Source organism: Pseudoliparis swirei, chromosome 12 (genome assembly GCF_029220125.1).
Source record: "Pseudoliparis swirei isolate HS2019 ecotype Mariana Trench chromosome 12, NWPU_hadal_v1, whole genome shotgun sequence".
NCBI classification, from domain to species: Eukaryota; Metazoa; Chordata; class Actinopteri; order Perciformes; family Liparidae; genus Pseudoliparis; species Pseudoliparis swirei.
In genome coordinates, this window is record NC_079399.1 from 9,383,800 (window position 1) to 9,399,442 (window position 15,643).

Consider the following 15,643-nt stretch of genomic DNA (forward strand, 5'->3'; position numbering starts at 1 on the left):
CACCTCCTGTTTCCCCCTACACTGCTCATTACCAGGATCTATGAGCTTGGATTTGATTTTTTTGTGTTGTGGGTGATTATGATTATCCTGTTTGTTATTATGTAGCATCTATAACAAAATATCCATCACCCCACGCTCTTATTCCTGCAGATGTTATACTGACCTCGGGAAACCATGTTTGTTGTTGATTTGATTGGAATGATTTATAAACAGAGTGTGGATGCTTGAGAATGTGATGAAGAAGTGAACGTGATCAGGTTCGAAGCTGGAAACACAGCCTCATCTTTCACTTACTCTCACTTCACTTTTGCGTTCATCAGTACCTGTAACATCCAACATTATATTACTACTTTTCTATGCAATCGGAGCCACTGTCTGCCATGAATCTTTGCATGTAAAATATTAATAGAAATGTATAGTGTTTTAGAGAATTGATACAAAATCACAAGACATAATGTTGAATATAAAGAACACTACAACAATAGAACCTCTGTTTCTGAGACCAATAAAGATGATTAACTATCTTCTTATTGCATTCTGAAGAATAACTTAATTTATTTCCAGTAAAGAAACATAAACAAATACTGGAGAGATCTGTTTTCATACTCTAGCAGGTTCGTGCATTTGTGTCTTTTTTCTGTTGCACCTTTATTGCAGAATTTAAGTTGTCAAATCTGTGATATTGATGAAGACGACTTCTTTGAAGATAACTTACATGCAAAGGTTGTCTGTCTGTTTGCATTTCTTTCATTAGCTGCGGTTTATTCATTACAACTCTCCTCTTAATTTCCTTCCACCTTTTTGTAGAAAAAGGCCATTGATTAAACAAGGCCTGCTAATCATTGACATAGTATTGCACAGAAAATAACTCTATATAAGTCTCACTGGAGTGAAGTCATGAGCCAATAATTAGCCTCACATAAACAGCCTCTTTTCTTTTGAGAAAGAAATACACCATGTCCTGTTTTCTTTTTTTATTGCAAGGTAAAATTAACAGGATGGAAATCATGTTAATAAATAAATCGCTTCTTACAGCGTTATTTATGTATATTGGTATTTGTCTGTAGCATGTGTACAGCCAGCAAGAGATCCGGGAGTTGCTGGGCCGCCTGGACCTGGGAAACCGCACCAAGATTGGCCAGAAGGGTTCCTCGGGCCTGTCCAGGGCTGTCTCAGCCTTTGGAATTGTGGGTAAGTAGAGTCCCTCCTCTCTCTTCTTCACTGGCATAGCAACACCCATTGTGGGGCGCAATGAAAGCAACATGTAACTCATTTGTGGTACCGCTGTACATATTGATCTGGTTTTGCATATTACTGTAAGTGCTGGAGATGGAAAAACCGCTAACCCTCCACTACCTTTTGTGTAGCTTTTATCGTTCAATATTCATGCTTCAGATTATGACCATCACAGGTGTAATCAGACGCAAAGAGAAGCTTTTTTTACAATTCAAATAAGTTCCCATTGTTTTTGTCAAATCAGCTAAAAATGAAAAAGTAACAATATTGTTTGAGAGTAAATATAATTGTGATATACAGTGCATTGTTTTTATTTTATTGTATTGTATTTTTCCGTTGCTCAAAATAGCCACATGACATCCTGTTGTATTTAAAGGGGACTGAATACTTTTTATAAACACTATTTAATATATAAACTGAATTGTGTTGAAATCAATCTCACTTTAAAATTCCAATACTTCTATTACTGGTGAAAAAAAGAGCAGGAAATGTAATTAAAACTGCTATTAAATAATGATTTAGTTTCTGGGAAATGGTAAACCTTTGAATCGCAATGTAACACATCTTTCTGGGAGGAAGAATAGCTCGTATCATCTGTCTGTACTTTGGACATTGGCCTTCAGACCTAATTACAAAAACTTAATTTATTGTGTTTCTTTTCTGGCCTTTTATTAATCCAAGACATGTAAGCGCAGGCCACTCTAATTGTGTTCAGGTCAAGTTGTTCTTTCGATCTGCGGCTAATTATTCTATTATGTGATGCTTAATTTAGCAAAATACCTTTTTTTTTTTTAACCAATCAAAACAGAAGTGACGTCCTATATTCAATGAAAGCATGACCACATACAACAGCTTATAATGAATACAAGAATAAAGAACAGCAAACAATTTAAAACTCAAAATAGGTCACAGTGTAATATTTAGACTGAAAAAGAGCTTGAAGGTTCATCCCCAAATCAAATATACATATCTTGCCTTTTATCTGTGGTGCCATTCATCAATCTAGATTGTTTTTGTGGAAGTGAATGAGGTATTTGAGCTTTCCTCCCCGGTAAACAGCCAGATCTTTCAAACTCAATGCACCCAGTTTGAAATGTTGGCCATCTGGTTTAAAAAAAAGAATAATTAGAGAGAGCCCTCATTTATTAAATTATGCAAACACATGGACTGAAATAATTGATTTGGTGAAATGGTGTTGAGCCATATTTACGAAATAATTGATTTCTTTATGCAAGTGCTTGTTGATATACCCACAGATCCACATCATACTGTATGAACCTGCGTTAATAGCACTCCCTTTGTATGTGGAAACACAATGTGGACCTCATTACAGCACAATGACACTAGCATCAGTACTTCTCAATAGTTTGAATGTACAAAGACTTCTTTTCCAGGTGCAAAATTGACACACAATTCACACAAGATTAGTCTTAGCAGTACTATAAGGAAGGCGTGTCACTATCATGCACACTTCATAAACTACTGGTCTTGATGGGGCATTATAATCCGATCATATAAAAAGAAAAAAGAAAGGAAATTACATCATCCACAACCAATTATTATGTTTTAAATGTAAATTATAATAAATAAAAACAAAATAGCTTATAACATGCTGAAAGTAAATCATCGATGATGTACGGGCTACTTTCTGGGTCAGATTTGAATTATATAAGACTAAATAGACTAGCATAAGAGTAAACTAGTGAAGTATGACACAAACACTCACGATCCACCCGTTCTGTTTACTTGTTTCTATTCATAAGGTTTGCAGCCAACAGAAGGGTTGACCTACAAATGGTTTGCTCAAAGGCTTTCCCCCCTGAACTGTAGTGGCATTGACTTGTATAAATATATCAGGTTTTGTTCGGCTTATGGTGGGACAAAATGTTCCTTGAAATAAACATTTGACTAGTTTATTCTAAAAATATGTATATCATTTCCACAGGGTTTGTACGTTTCCTCGAAGGGTACTACATTGTGTTGATTACCAAGCGTAGAAAGATGGCTGACATCGGTGGCCACTCCATCTACAAAATTGAAGACACCAGCATGATCTACATCCCCAATGACTCGGTCAGGGTTGCACACACGGATGAAGCGAGGTACCGTATAACAATGCAGTTTAAGATCTTAGGGCTGTTGGTGTTTTTAATTTTAATTTTTAAAACTCATTTATACACTATCACCAGTCATTTTAAAGCATACTCACACTTATGGCACTGAATAAAAGCTAATTAATTTGATGAACATTGCAATAAAAAGAAAAGTGCAGCTGCTATTTTGCAACATAGTCGAGCTTTAATTTGTTTTCTCAAACACACACCATAGTCTAAACAGACAAGGACAGTGGTATTGAAGACAAGCTTCAGGCATGAAACCTTTTACTTTAATCTGATGTTTTAAGCACTACTTTTACATAAAAGTCACCACGGCAATCTTAAGTCGGACCCAGTAACATTTCCGTCAGATTTCCATGCCATCACTTTAACTTAAAGGCAGCAGCCGATGGTAGAAATTGCAGAGATTTACGACGCCCATAACATTACTGCCTTGTAAGATCTCTAATAAATGTATTATGTCAATCATCACAAATGTCCTGACATTTTGTCGCCAGATGGACAAATATAAAAGCTGAAGGACTTATTTTCTTACTTTCTTTTCTTATCGGATGTGCGTTTGACTGACTTGATCTTGTGTTCTCCTAGGTATGTGCGGATCTTTCAGAATGTGGACTTATCCAGCAACTTTTACTTCAGGTAAGGCACATTCTCTGTCTAAATTCTCTCTCAAAACATTCAGTCATCAACATATAACGAAAGTATGCAATAAAAAGTTAGATTTCTACAAGATAAACACACGGCTGGTTATGTGTGATGATTCCTCGAGCTCAGACGAGTATGAGTAATGGCTTTAGTTTAGTTGATCCTTTCCTTCGGCCTTTCCTGAGTACAGGCTCTATCTGTTTCAAATGATTTTGCCGTTGTCCCTTGCAGCTACAGCTATGACCTGAGCCATTCGCTGCAGTACAACCTGACTTTGCTGCAGAGGCCGTATGAACTGTGGTCATCACCAACTTCCTCCACTGAAGAAGAGGTACAAAAACAGAGCAAGCATGACAGCTTTGACATCTTTGAAGATGAAGGTCTGCCTACACAAGGTGAGAGGATGTTATTCAACAGACTTTATATTCATTGTGTTTGTTCTATTGTCTGGATGAGGCCCTTTAAGCTTCGGCACATACATAACTAGCAAATTGCTTTCCGGAAAGTGCATACATACAGCAACGTATGTATCTGCAGCGGCCAATGCCCCTCAAGTGGGGTCCAAATGTGGCAAAAGAAAAGAGAAAATACAGGCAGAGGGCAATGTCTCTGCAGTTACAGACGCCACCACACAAACTTGTAGTGGTTCATGATTCAGACATTTTTATATTGGTCAATTGTTGCATATTATACCTTTTAAGTAAATGCCAAAATACTTGTTACTTATCATTTGTCAAGTATTTAATTCACATGTCATATATCATTTTTTATTATTGAATTACATGAAAACATAATATTTTGTGATATATATTGTTGTCAAGACTTGAGATGACCTATATTGTGATCGAAGATGTTGGCCATATATCCCAGTCCATTAATATCCTCCCACCCATAGACAAATGGAGAAACACTGATATATGCCTCAGTCAAAGGTGTCAATCGTCTGTTCTACTGCGGGTTTGTCTGTTTTTTCCAATGACATATATTTTAAAATCTATTTAACTTGCCTTGGCTGATGTTTTCTGTCATTTTTGGCATGTTTATTGTAATTCAGTAATATAAGCTCTTGTTCCACATTTTTCCATTTTTCCACACACATCTCTTCCGCTACAGTGGTGTACGGCCTCCAGAATGAGCCGTACTACAAGTACGTGTGGAATTGGAAGCTGCTGGAACGAGTCAAGGACATCGTGCATTATGACTGGCTCATGTATATAATCCACGGCTTTTGCGGCCAGTCCAGTATCCTTTGAGAGTTGTCGAGTCGGTTTCGTTCATGCATCGCAAAATTGTTTGACTGTTGCTCTTGTTTGTGTGTCTGTGTGTTTTTGTAGATGACATGATGCAATTGTTGCTTTAGATTTAAAAAGAATGGCCCATGCAAATTGTGTAGTACCTTGTTGTGACATAACATCTGTCAGCTTTGACGGATTTGATGACACAGCGTTGTTTCTCAGCATGTCGTTCTTTGTCTGCACGCCCTCTCATCACTCAGCTTCAGCATCACTTGATGAACTGCTCGGTATCCATCACAGCGCGTGGATTACATTACTCTGAGCGAGAGTGTGATTCACCAGTAAACTGAAGCGATGTGTTAAAAATAATGCAATGGTTAATAGGTATATGTAAACACTAGCGCTTGCATAATCACTCCAACTGTTATCTACAGGGAGAAGGCAGCAGCATTGTGCATATTTGATTAAATATGCCACATGTTTTTTTCTTTTTTAGATAGATGACAAACCTATACTTTCACATGCATCGAACATATTTTATTTATTTTTGTCTTTCATTTCACTCCTACTTGTGTCAACACTTTAAAGTTATGACACAAGCTGCATACCAGGGATTAGTGTTGCACTCCACATGAGTAATTTCCTCTGGATTTCTTGAGAAGCTTTTGTACTGTTGATGCATGGGTAATGGCTGCAGAGTAGCTTAGAGCTAGAACTGAGTAAACAGTCTGATTTATTAGTGTAAAAGTCTGCCTTAGGTTAACATTTCAATCATTTCCCATCAATTATCCTTTGCAGAAATCACATTATGCAGTGTTTTTTTACGCCTTTCAGTCAAAACAAGTTACTCTTTTATTTTTCATCAGTAATTCATATTTTAAGGAATTACATTTTTTTTATACCTGTTTGTGGTTTTTAGTTGCAGTAGGATTATAAACTAATCATCTAAGCTGCACTTTACAGTCAGCGGTGCTATCAACACTGTTGTCAGTCTTATCAGACAGCATGTTGCCAAGGTGACGACGCGGGGGCGCTTTGAGTTTCGACAATTCCTGGAAACAGTTTGGCCTTCATCAGTGTTTTTTGAGCGCACTAGAGAATGGATGGGTGGAATAAGAGGAGACTCAACAGAGACATTTGGATCATCAGGAGACACTTAAGCAAGCAGAAAATAAACAATACATATTTAAAAACAGGCAATATGGGGGAAAAGGGACCATTGCTAACTTGTTGTTCTCAGAAGTAGTTAGTCTGCTGGATATTACAAACTTACATGTAATTTGGAGTTTGTATTGGGGATGATAATGCTGATATTAATAATATTGATCATATTTTCAATACAGTATATTTTAAGTTTCTACTGATTTATTTGTCCAAATATATAATCGCATGTGAATGAGGCCCATAACAATAATGTGGTACGGATGTAAAATAAATCTACACTAAACACCTATGATATAAGTGCATGTTGTGAGTGTCTTACTTTATGTCTACAACCAGATGATTGTGTGTTGTGATGATATTATTATTATTATTCCTCCTTTACCTACCAACTGCAGAGCTTCTGATCTATGGCCGGCCGGTTCACATCACCCTTATTGCCCGGCGCTCCAGCAAATTTGCCGGGACTCGCTTCCTCAAAAGAGGAGCCAACTGCGAGGTACAGCTGTTGCCGAGGCAACAGGAAAAAATAGATCGCAGAGGCTGAGGGCCACCGGGATGATTGAGAGGACTCAGGGTGATCACGGGGGGGTTAATTTGAACCGCGGCCTCTTCCTACACTATGCATGAGTGTCTGTGTGTGGGGCAGGTGGGAGAAACATCTCTGCGAGTGTGGTCAATGCCTAATAAAGTACTTTTTATACGAAATTGAAATTAAGCTTTATTGTAGCATACTGACTGGCCTTTATCGCAAGAGACAGTTTTACTTGTCACAGCAGGGAAAAGTACAGGTTTATTTCTATTATTAATGATGGCTTTGTTTCATTTAGGTCAATAAGTTATGTCAGCATGCATAACAGCAGCGGCCTGAACGCCCTTATTGATATGATCAATTATACATTTGGCTATCCTGCTGTGTGACGTCAAACAGCGGATGGAGTTTACTCTAATGTGACGGATTAGTTGATGTTACAATTCCCGTTCCCGAGTGCTTTCTTTCGCGTTGACCTTGATCATGTCGATCTGCTTGTGAACATCATGTGATGTGATCAAATGCTCCTGAAAAGTCACTCAACAACTGTTTCTGGTTCCATTATTTTCTATTGCGACTTCTAAACACTGTTTTCTTGTGAGCTGAAGTTCAAATGTCATTATTGAATTGCTCAAAAATAAGAAATCTAAACGTCTAAAAATCTTTGAGAATTTGGCAAGTCTCATCTGCTGATGAGGATCATGTCATATGATTTAAAGATCCAGAAGACTTATGAAATTTACTTTTTTTGTGAGCTTGTTTTGTCAATCTTTTTGTGTTTCTATTTTTTCCAGGGGGATGTGGCTAACGAGGTTGAGACGGAGCAGATCATCAATGATGCCTCAGTGATGTCTTTCACAGCAGGAAGTTACTCCTCATACGTCCAGGTGCGCGGTTCAGTCCCGCTCTACTGGTCCCAGGACATCTCCACCATGATGCCAAAACCCCCAATACGATGTAAGACTCTCGATGAACACTAATTTTGACAATTTTATGGAGATCCATCACATATAATCCACATGTAATGCAACAAATTAGGAAGAACATCTAAGGGGTGATTACTGTTGCAATGCACATTATATTATCTTCCAAAAAAGCTTTCATGGCTTGGATTATTGATGGCTTTTAATGCTGCTCAACACCTGCATTAGTTGGCAAAGCTTTGTCGGCTTTATTGGAAGATCATTGTCATATCCACTTTCCTCTGATACATAAAGACGGATACAAATGAAAGATACAGGTATATTCTCTTTTAATGGTCAGACATAAAGTACCATAGTAGTAATTTTATGATTTTAAGTTCATAATGCTCAATTTATTTATTCTAGCAGCTGTTCGTGACCAGAAATAACCTTGTGGGGAAATAATAAAATAATAGTGGCCTTACACTCCTTTCACCCACTGAGACACAGATACAAAAAAAGAATGAAATGGGTCAAAACAGGACACATCTTTTGTCTCATGAGCAGGATAACAACACAAATCCAGGGCCCTGAAATTGATGACATTGGAGACTGCTGTGTGTGTACGCAGGAAGATATTGTGGCTTCCATCTGTACAATGCCTGTATTAAATCATAATCTTGCCCCCCTCCCAGTTCCATTAATTCATCCTCAGATGGCATTTACTTCTGTGAGATAGAGACACTGAGCGTGTCCTTGAGATCCCTCTGTGTATGAAATTACCCCATCATCCTGCTTTGATCCTTAAAGACAGTCCTTATCTGACATTTCCCAAATGTTGTCAAATTCTTGCATCGTCAGGTGATATTTGAACAGTATTTGTGCGTTTGACACATTTTGACCTTGGTATTGGTATACTTGGTTCACTTTCTCTTTGAAATGATATTTTAGCAACAAAGTGGGATCAGTCTTCTCATCTAATCCTAGGAATAGGAATAGGCCTTTTTCCCAATATGTATTGTATTATTATTCCTTTAAAACCAGTTGCCGGTCCTCACTTCTCAACACTGTACACAACATTTGCCAGTTGCTTGTAGACGAGTTTCCAGTGCAAGAGATTTCTGTTTTTCCTCAACTAATTTTTCCTTCCAAATAAGAACACATTAGAAACTCACTTTGACGCAAATGTTGCCTCCAAAAACGTATGAGTAATTGTGTTTTCAGTTGTATTAACTTCTCTCTGTGCTTTCTTAGTCAACTACCACTTTGAGTATTGTGCAACTGAAATGAAGCCTCAGCATTTCATAATCAGGTGCAGCCTAGTGAGTGTGATGCTGGCTGCAGAGACTGACACCTGTTAGACGAATCTAGGTCAGGGAGGGACGTGCCTGTGAATATAGAGTCCTTCTCCCATCAGGCATTACCTTTTCCCTCGTCCCTGTCCCAACTGTCAGAACTCGTGGTTACGTAAGTGTATATGCAGTATGTAAGGTCTTCAGGATTGCTCTGATGTGGACACATGTCTTGGTTGGGAAGGAGATGACCTTAATTGGGTGACTTTCCCTCATCGTCATTAACATTCCCTTCCCACAAGTGCAATAGACAAAGTGATGATGAAGTAGCGGTGTGAAAACGGTGTGCTTGAGCTCCAGTTTATATTGTCAGTTTTGACCAGTTCGTACAATCTGACCTATTTCCTCTCATCTTTCTTCTGGCTGCTTCGCCGGTCCAAAGCCGGTGTGCGGCTCTGCAGGCGGAGGCATCAAACACGAGTTTAAAATAAAGAATGTGATGGATTTGACTGCATGAAATGGTGATCAATGACAGAGAGTGACTTAACAGACATAACTTAAATAAAACATCTTTAAGATTGTCACTTCAACCACCTACATGCGACACCATAAATTACCTCAATACTAAACAATGTGTTTGACTTCTCTTACAGTGGATCAAGCTGACCCATATGCTCACGTGGCTGCGCTCCATTTCGACCAGATGCTGCAGCGTTTTGGCTCTCCGATCATCATCCTCAACCTGGTCAAGGTAACGCACACACACACACACACACTCTTACACACACACACACACACACTGATAATAATATCTTTTCACAATATCATAAGCAAGCTTCTCGTTGTTTCAAGCTGTACATGTGATTACATTATGCTGTAAAATGAAACCGCTGTGAACTGGACTTTATAAAAGTGTCCACCACAGGAAATCATTATGCCTCTTAATGTTGGGTTTGATTTAAATTGATCAGAAACGGGTAGTTAATAATTTTGCAGCCTTTATTCATGTGTTGCTGTGTAACAAGTCACCACATTAAATTGCAAGTTGGACAGTATTAATATGTAGTTATCTGTTTTTGGAATTATTGGGGGTGAGTGTTTTTGTTGTGGAAACTTTAATAATTATGTGTGATTTTAGAGGTTTGTGATTACTTACAGTTGAACCTGTAACTTCTAACTTTTGATCTTACTCTATTGCTTTGAAACTGCACACAGCAATGATAAAAGGGAAGTAGTAATAGTAGCTGCACTCGCGCCTGCAAAAACCTTTCACATTATGTTACTGTAAAATAAGCATTAATCATCCAACTGCTCTTAAATTATTAAACATATTACAAGAAATAATGAAATCCCAAGAAATGGTTATGAAGGAGCTTTGAAAAGTATGTCCCTAATAAAATGCTTTAAAGCCATCCCATGTTAAGAAAATACATAGAAATAAACAAAAGGTTGATTACTATTCATTTCATCCCTGAGTGAAACTCTGTTCTCTACTGCTCCAGCTGTCATTTTTTGCATTGCCTCTTCACACACACACACACACGCACACACGCAGCACAGAGCCATACATTCTTTGGTTTCAAGCTCACGTTGTCAGTCACAAGGGCGAGAGTAAGGCGAAGGACCAATCACAGGCCTCAGAGGTCCGCACACGCAACAAGATTCAAGATTCAAGATGTTTTTATTTGTCACATACACACACACAGTGTGTGAAATAAAAAAGTGGCAATGCTAGCAGGAAAGGGCAAGGCAACAAGTACATTTATTTTTAAAAACAAAACAACACAACAAGTGTGTGTGTGTGTGTGTGTGTGTGTGTGGTGTGGTGTGCCCTAGAGTTGGGTCTTGTCTATGGGGTGGGTGGAGGTGGGAGAGTTCACAATCCCTGATGAGGAAAGAAAACTCCGTCTCAGTCTCTCTTCTGAGCCTTGCGTGACAGGCGCCTGCCTGACCGCAGCAGCTGAAACAGTCTGTTGTTAGGGTGGGATCCTCCTTCAGATCCTCGCTCTGGTTCTGCACCTACTGGTCTGGCAGGTGTGGCAGGGGTGGGAGTGGTCCTGCGCTAGCCTAGTGCCGAGCCTCTCTCTCTCTTCTCTCCTGTCCTGAGCGGAGCAGTTGCCAAACCAGGCTGGCCAGGCTGGCTGTCCTGTGGGCTGTCAGCTCCCTGACAGAAGGAGAGAAGGGACTCCAAAGGATCCTCAGCTGCTGTTCTCCTGAGGTGCTGCCTTGCCTTTCTCACCTGAGAGTCACACCAGATCCTCAGCCATGTGATATGTGCAGACTGTGCGGAGGAAGGGAGGAGACACCCTCTCTCTTATCTCAGAGATAGAACGAGGAAGGATTTGACAATCGACCATGAAATCATGACGGTCCATCGCTTCCCTGTGGTAACTGGGGTTGGCGTGGCGGTGTCACACCGGGAGGGGTGCACGGTTTGGTCCTGGGTCGGTGCATGTCCGTATGTGAAGAGGAAGAGAGCACGTGGCCAAGCATGTGAACCGGAGATTGCTTTTCACTAAAAGATGAGACCAGATAAACGTTAATCCTAAAGCACATCATTATACTATGCAAACCTATACATTTGGTGGCCATGACCAGCCCCATTCTGATTTGTTTGTACTCATGTTGTTATTTATGATCTGTGACTGAACCTTTGCACACCTATAGTCCTGATTATTACTGTGAACAGCAGATGTACAGTACCAGTCAAAAGTTTGGACTCACCTATTATGTTGCTGGTTTTTCTTTCCTTCAATGCTGACTATTTTAGAGACAAAAAGAGTTTAATTTACACAATGTAATTTTTACATTGCATAAATAAATGACCCAAGCTCATTCTTGAATCTCAACGGTGCCGTTGGGCTCTACATATTTTAAATGCAGTCTACTCAGTGGTGGGATTGAATAGTTTTACACTGTGATTTGTTTGTCCATATTTCGTCCATCTGCTATTGATGGATCCAATTCCAATACTGCGAACCCTAGACTAACCTATTTCTATTGAGTAGCTGGTAATATTAACACACCTGTTTTTCAGGCGTCTTTGTGCAATTTATACAGGAAAATAACTTTTTCCTTCCATGTGAATCAAGCTTTGTTGGCGTGTATGTCCAAACGTTTGACTGGTACTGTATGTACTTTAAGTATTTGTGCACAAGTAGCATATTTCATCTGAGACATGAGTAAGTGTGTGCGTGCATTTGTGTGCGTGTGCGCACCAGACTGTATGACACCCCCTCTCTGAAAGGGATAGGAAATGCATCGGTAATCTGACCGGTTGCTTTGCCACTGCTGGATGTGTTGATGCAGATGTGAGCTGCTAAATGATGCTTCAAACCCATTAACACCCAAGGTGATCAATCAAAAAGGCATAATGTGCGAAGAAAAAAGTTAATGGAGTAATACCTTAATGGACTATTTGACTATGTTTTATGACCAAACATATTTTGTTTCCCCGTTAATCAATTTATTAAATATCTAGACTTGAAAAACCATAAAAATAACAGCAATAAAGTTAATCAGATATTGTGATTTTAAATAAAAAAAGTGTTTTGCTTGAAACATTTGTGTATGAAATCAGGAATAATGTTCACCTGAGCTATACATCTACGTGGTCTCAAACTTGACCCCTTGGCACCATTTCACCCCTTAATCTCTCTCTCTGGAGATTCAATTTGCAAAATTATCCCGCACAACTTTAATTCTTATTATATATTGCTCATCTACCTGAAGAGCCTGTCCTTCCTCCGATGCTTTACACAACATATTGCTTTTGCCCAACTCTGCATGGACCCAGATGGTTTCTCACAGCTCTATTCTTCTCCGAGACGACTGCAGAGAAGACCTGAGTTAATCTCACATGTCAGGCTATATATGTGCTGGTGTCCTAATGGTACTAATGTTCTCACTCTCAGGGTGGGAGAGTGTGTCATACATGTGATACATGTATTTCTCTCCATTGTGCTACAGAAACGAGAGAAGAGGAAACATGAGAGGATTCTGAGTGAAGAGCTCTACCCAGCCGTGATCAACCTAAATCAGTTCCTTCCACCAGAAAACGGCATCGACTACATTGCCTGGGACATGGCCCGCTACACCAAGAGGTGGGGACTGTAAATATGCCAATGTAGTGAGTTTAAATTAGCTGAAAAGTTGTTTGTGTTGCAGAATGTCTAACTCACTGGAAAAAAAGAATCCCTCGCTCTGTCATTAGTCATTAACAAAAAGCAGGACTGAAATATTAGTAAAAGAAATGTAAAGGAAACTGGACATTTATTTTCCAGAATTAGACAAACTTCAGATGATCATTAACATAATTCGATCTTAAATTTTTCTTTGATTTATATTTTAGAGGTCCATCCAGTATGATTCATGGTGATTTAAGAACAAATGAGCAATAGTGAATAGTTTGTGCGAACTAATGTGGAGAATGAAGAGCAGCTCAAAGTGGCTAACTAGCATGCTACAAACTACATCTGAATGTAAATAATTACAATACTCATTTTGCAATATTCTTCTCCTTTCTAGTATTTTAGAGTAAAGTTATGGATTTTTATGAATTCACAGATGCTCAAAATTAACTTTTCGGTAATTCTTCTCTCTGGCCATGGTACACTTGTTAATATTGCCTCCCGTCAATGACAGAGTTCCATTGTTCATTTTGATTGAACTGAAAAATGTAGGCAGTGCTCTCCATCGGAAAGAACGGCCCATCTGAGTGAAATGTTGCACCTTTTTGTTTTTAGTGTGAAAGCCCCCAGAATGTGGTCTTTTTTGTTAATGCATTAAAAATAAATGGAAAAAGAGAACGGTATTATACATCATCACTGTGACTCAGCTACAGCTGCAGGAAACAAATGTGATTATGATCTTTCCTGTTCTTTTTCTCTTAGTAAATTGTGCAACGTTCTGGACCGTCTGAGCATGATAGCAGAGAACGTGGTGAAGCGCACAGGTTTCTTCAGTAATCGCTCCGACTTCTACTGTCATACCATCAGACCAGATGACAGGTAAACTTATCCTCGACGCTGACACACACACACACACACAGCAAGAAGACACTTTTGATAATTGGAGGTCACATCGAGTTGACTAGAGAGAAGGTACCAGTGATATGAGAGAAGGTGTCCTTGTTCCCTGTCTCACTGTCTTTCCTGCATTTGCATCTCAGACTTGTTTTTTCATTGGTTGGTGATGTGTCATCCATTTTCCTGTCATACACATTCAAAATCATACATTTATCGCCACAGCTTAATTTGGAAACTCTCCAGATATGAATTCTTAATGTTAATCATGCCTGATGACAGTTTTGTCGCAGAGAATCTCACTCACACTCACCCAACATTACCATTCGGTTACATAACCCAACGACTAAGCCCTAACAAGCACTTACAACCCTTTCCTTTGCATTCCCCAATGCCATCTCGCTTTCTTTGTTATACATAGTCACACACTCACACTTCTACACATCCTGTATGCTCACTTTAATGAAGCTAATCAGAGATATGTATGTATATTATCTTGCTCTTATCAGACCCTTCTTGCTTTTAAGAGATAAGATAGATAGATAAAATAGATAAGAGATATATACTTTATTAATCCCCAAGGGGAAATTAGTTCTCTGCATTTAACTCATCCTTAGTTATTAAGGAGCAGTGGGCTGCAGTGATGCGCCCGGGAAGCAACTTTTAGGCATGCACTTTTATTTGCACTTAATGTTCCCTGTCTTTCTGCTTAGCGAAGCCAACTGGCTGCCAGCTGTCTGTCTCTGTCTGTACAATAGTCCTAGTGAGGCTCCCTCTGTTTACATTATTGCGCTGCATGTTTGTATCTCGTCCATTTTTTTCAGCCTTGAAATGGCTATTATAACAGTGATCACACTTAATAAATATGCCGGCAGAAGTATATCATTGATATGTGCACTTGTATGCCTTTTCTCTGGTTCCAGTATTTTATTCTTTAAGTTGATTTAAATGTAATTTTTCAGGTGGGGAGATTTGGGAGGACACATCACAGCCACCGGACGGGTGCAGGTATGTACAAATAACAATACTTGAGCAATTCACATTTCCTCCCCAGTTTGTATCTCACTTGCTGCTTTTGCACATGGGTAAAATAAAACAACATAGTTGTGTTAACTAATGGAGACTCTTTATCAACTGAGTTATACGAGGTAACAACAAGCCCACAAATTGTTTCAGGGCAGAGAGATTTCTAGGCCATTGAATATTTATTTAAAAGCAGCTCAGCTTTCATTGCTGTGCCTCCAAAACTAGGCCAATGCATTTAATTGCACAATGAGGTCTTCATGGAGACCCTGACATACAGTGATCTTCTGAAAATGATTGACGCTGTAACAGCAATCTAATGGCCACCACTTACAGAAGGTAAAAGCATGGAGATATGTTTGCTATTGATCCTCCAATAATAACCGTTGTGTGTCGTATGTGTCTGACTACATACATACTTTCATATCCTGGTCATGAAGTGCCATCAGTGGGTTTTATGAGCCGTTGTTGTTGTA

The 15,643-nt window shown here is 39.1% G+C and overlaps 1 protein-coding gene across 1 annotated transcript in view; it reads left to right on the forward strand.

The window, feature by feature from the left end:
- The window catches only part of fig4a (FIG4 phosphoinositide 5-phosphatase a), a 33,451-nt gene that overhangs the window by 2,863 nt on the left and 14,945 nt on the right, over window positions 1-15,643 (forward strand). Inside the window, exons 4-14 of the mRNA XM_056428127.1 lie at window positions 1,068-1,191; window positions 3,182-3,338; window positions 3,942-3,992; window positions 4,230-4,393; window positions 5,112-5,240; window positions 6,793-6,893; window positions 7,721-7,883; window positions 9,774-9,871; window positions 13,090-13,223; window positions 14,013-14,129; window positions 15,107-15,152. Coding sequence (XP_056284102.1) covers window positions 1,068-1,191; window positions 3,182-3,338; window positions 3,942-3,992; window positions 4,230-4,393; window positions 5,112-5,240; window positions 6,793-6,893; window positions 7,721-7,883; window positions 9,774-9,871; window positions 13,090-13,223; window positions 14,013-14,129; window positions 15,107-15,152 — 1,284 coding nt within the window. The remainder of the gene's footprint in view (window positions 1-1,067; window positions 1,192-3,181; window positions 3,339-3,941; window positions 3,993-4,229; window positions 4,394-5,111; window positions 5,241-6,792; window positions 6,894-7,720; window positions 7,884-9,773; window positions 9,872-13,089; window positions 13,224-14,012; window positions 14,130-15,106; window positions 15,153-15,643) is intronic.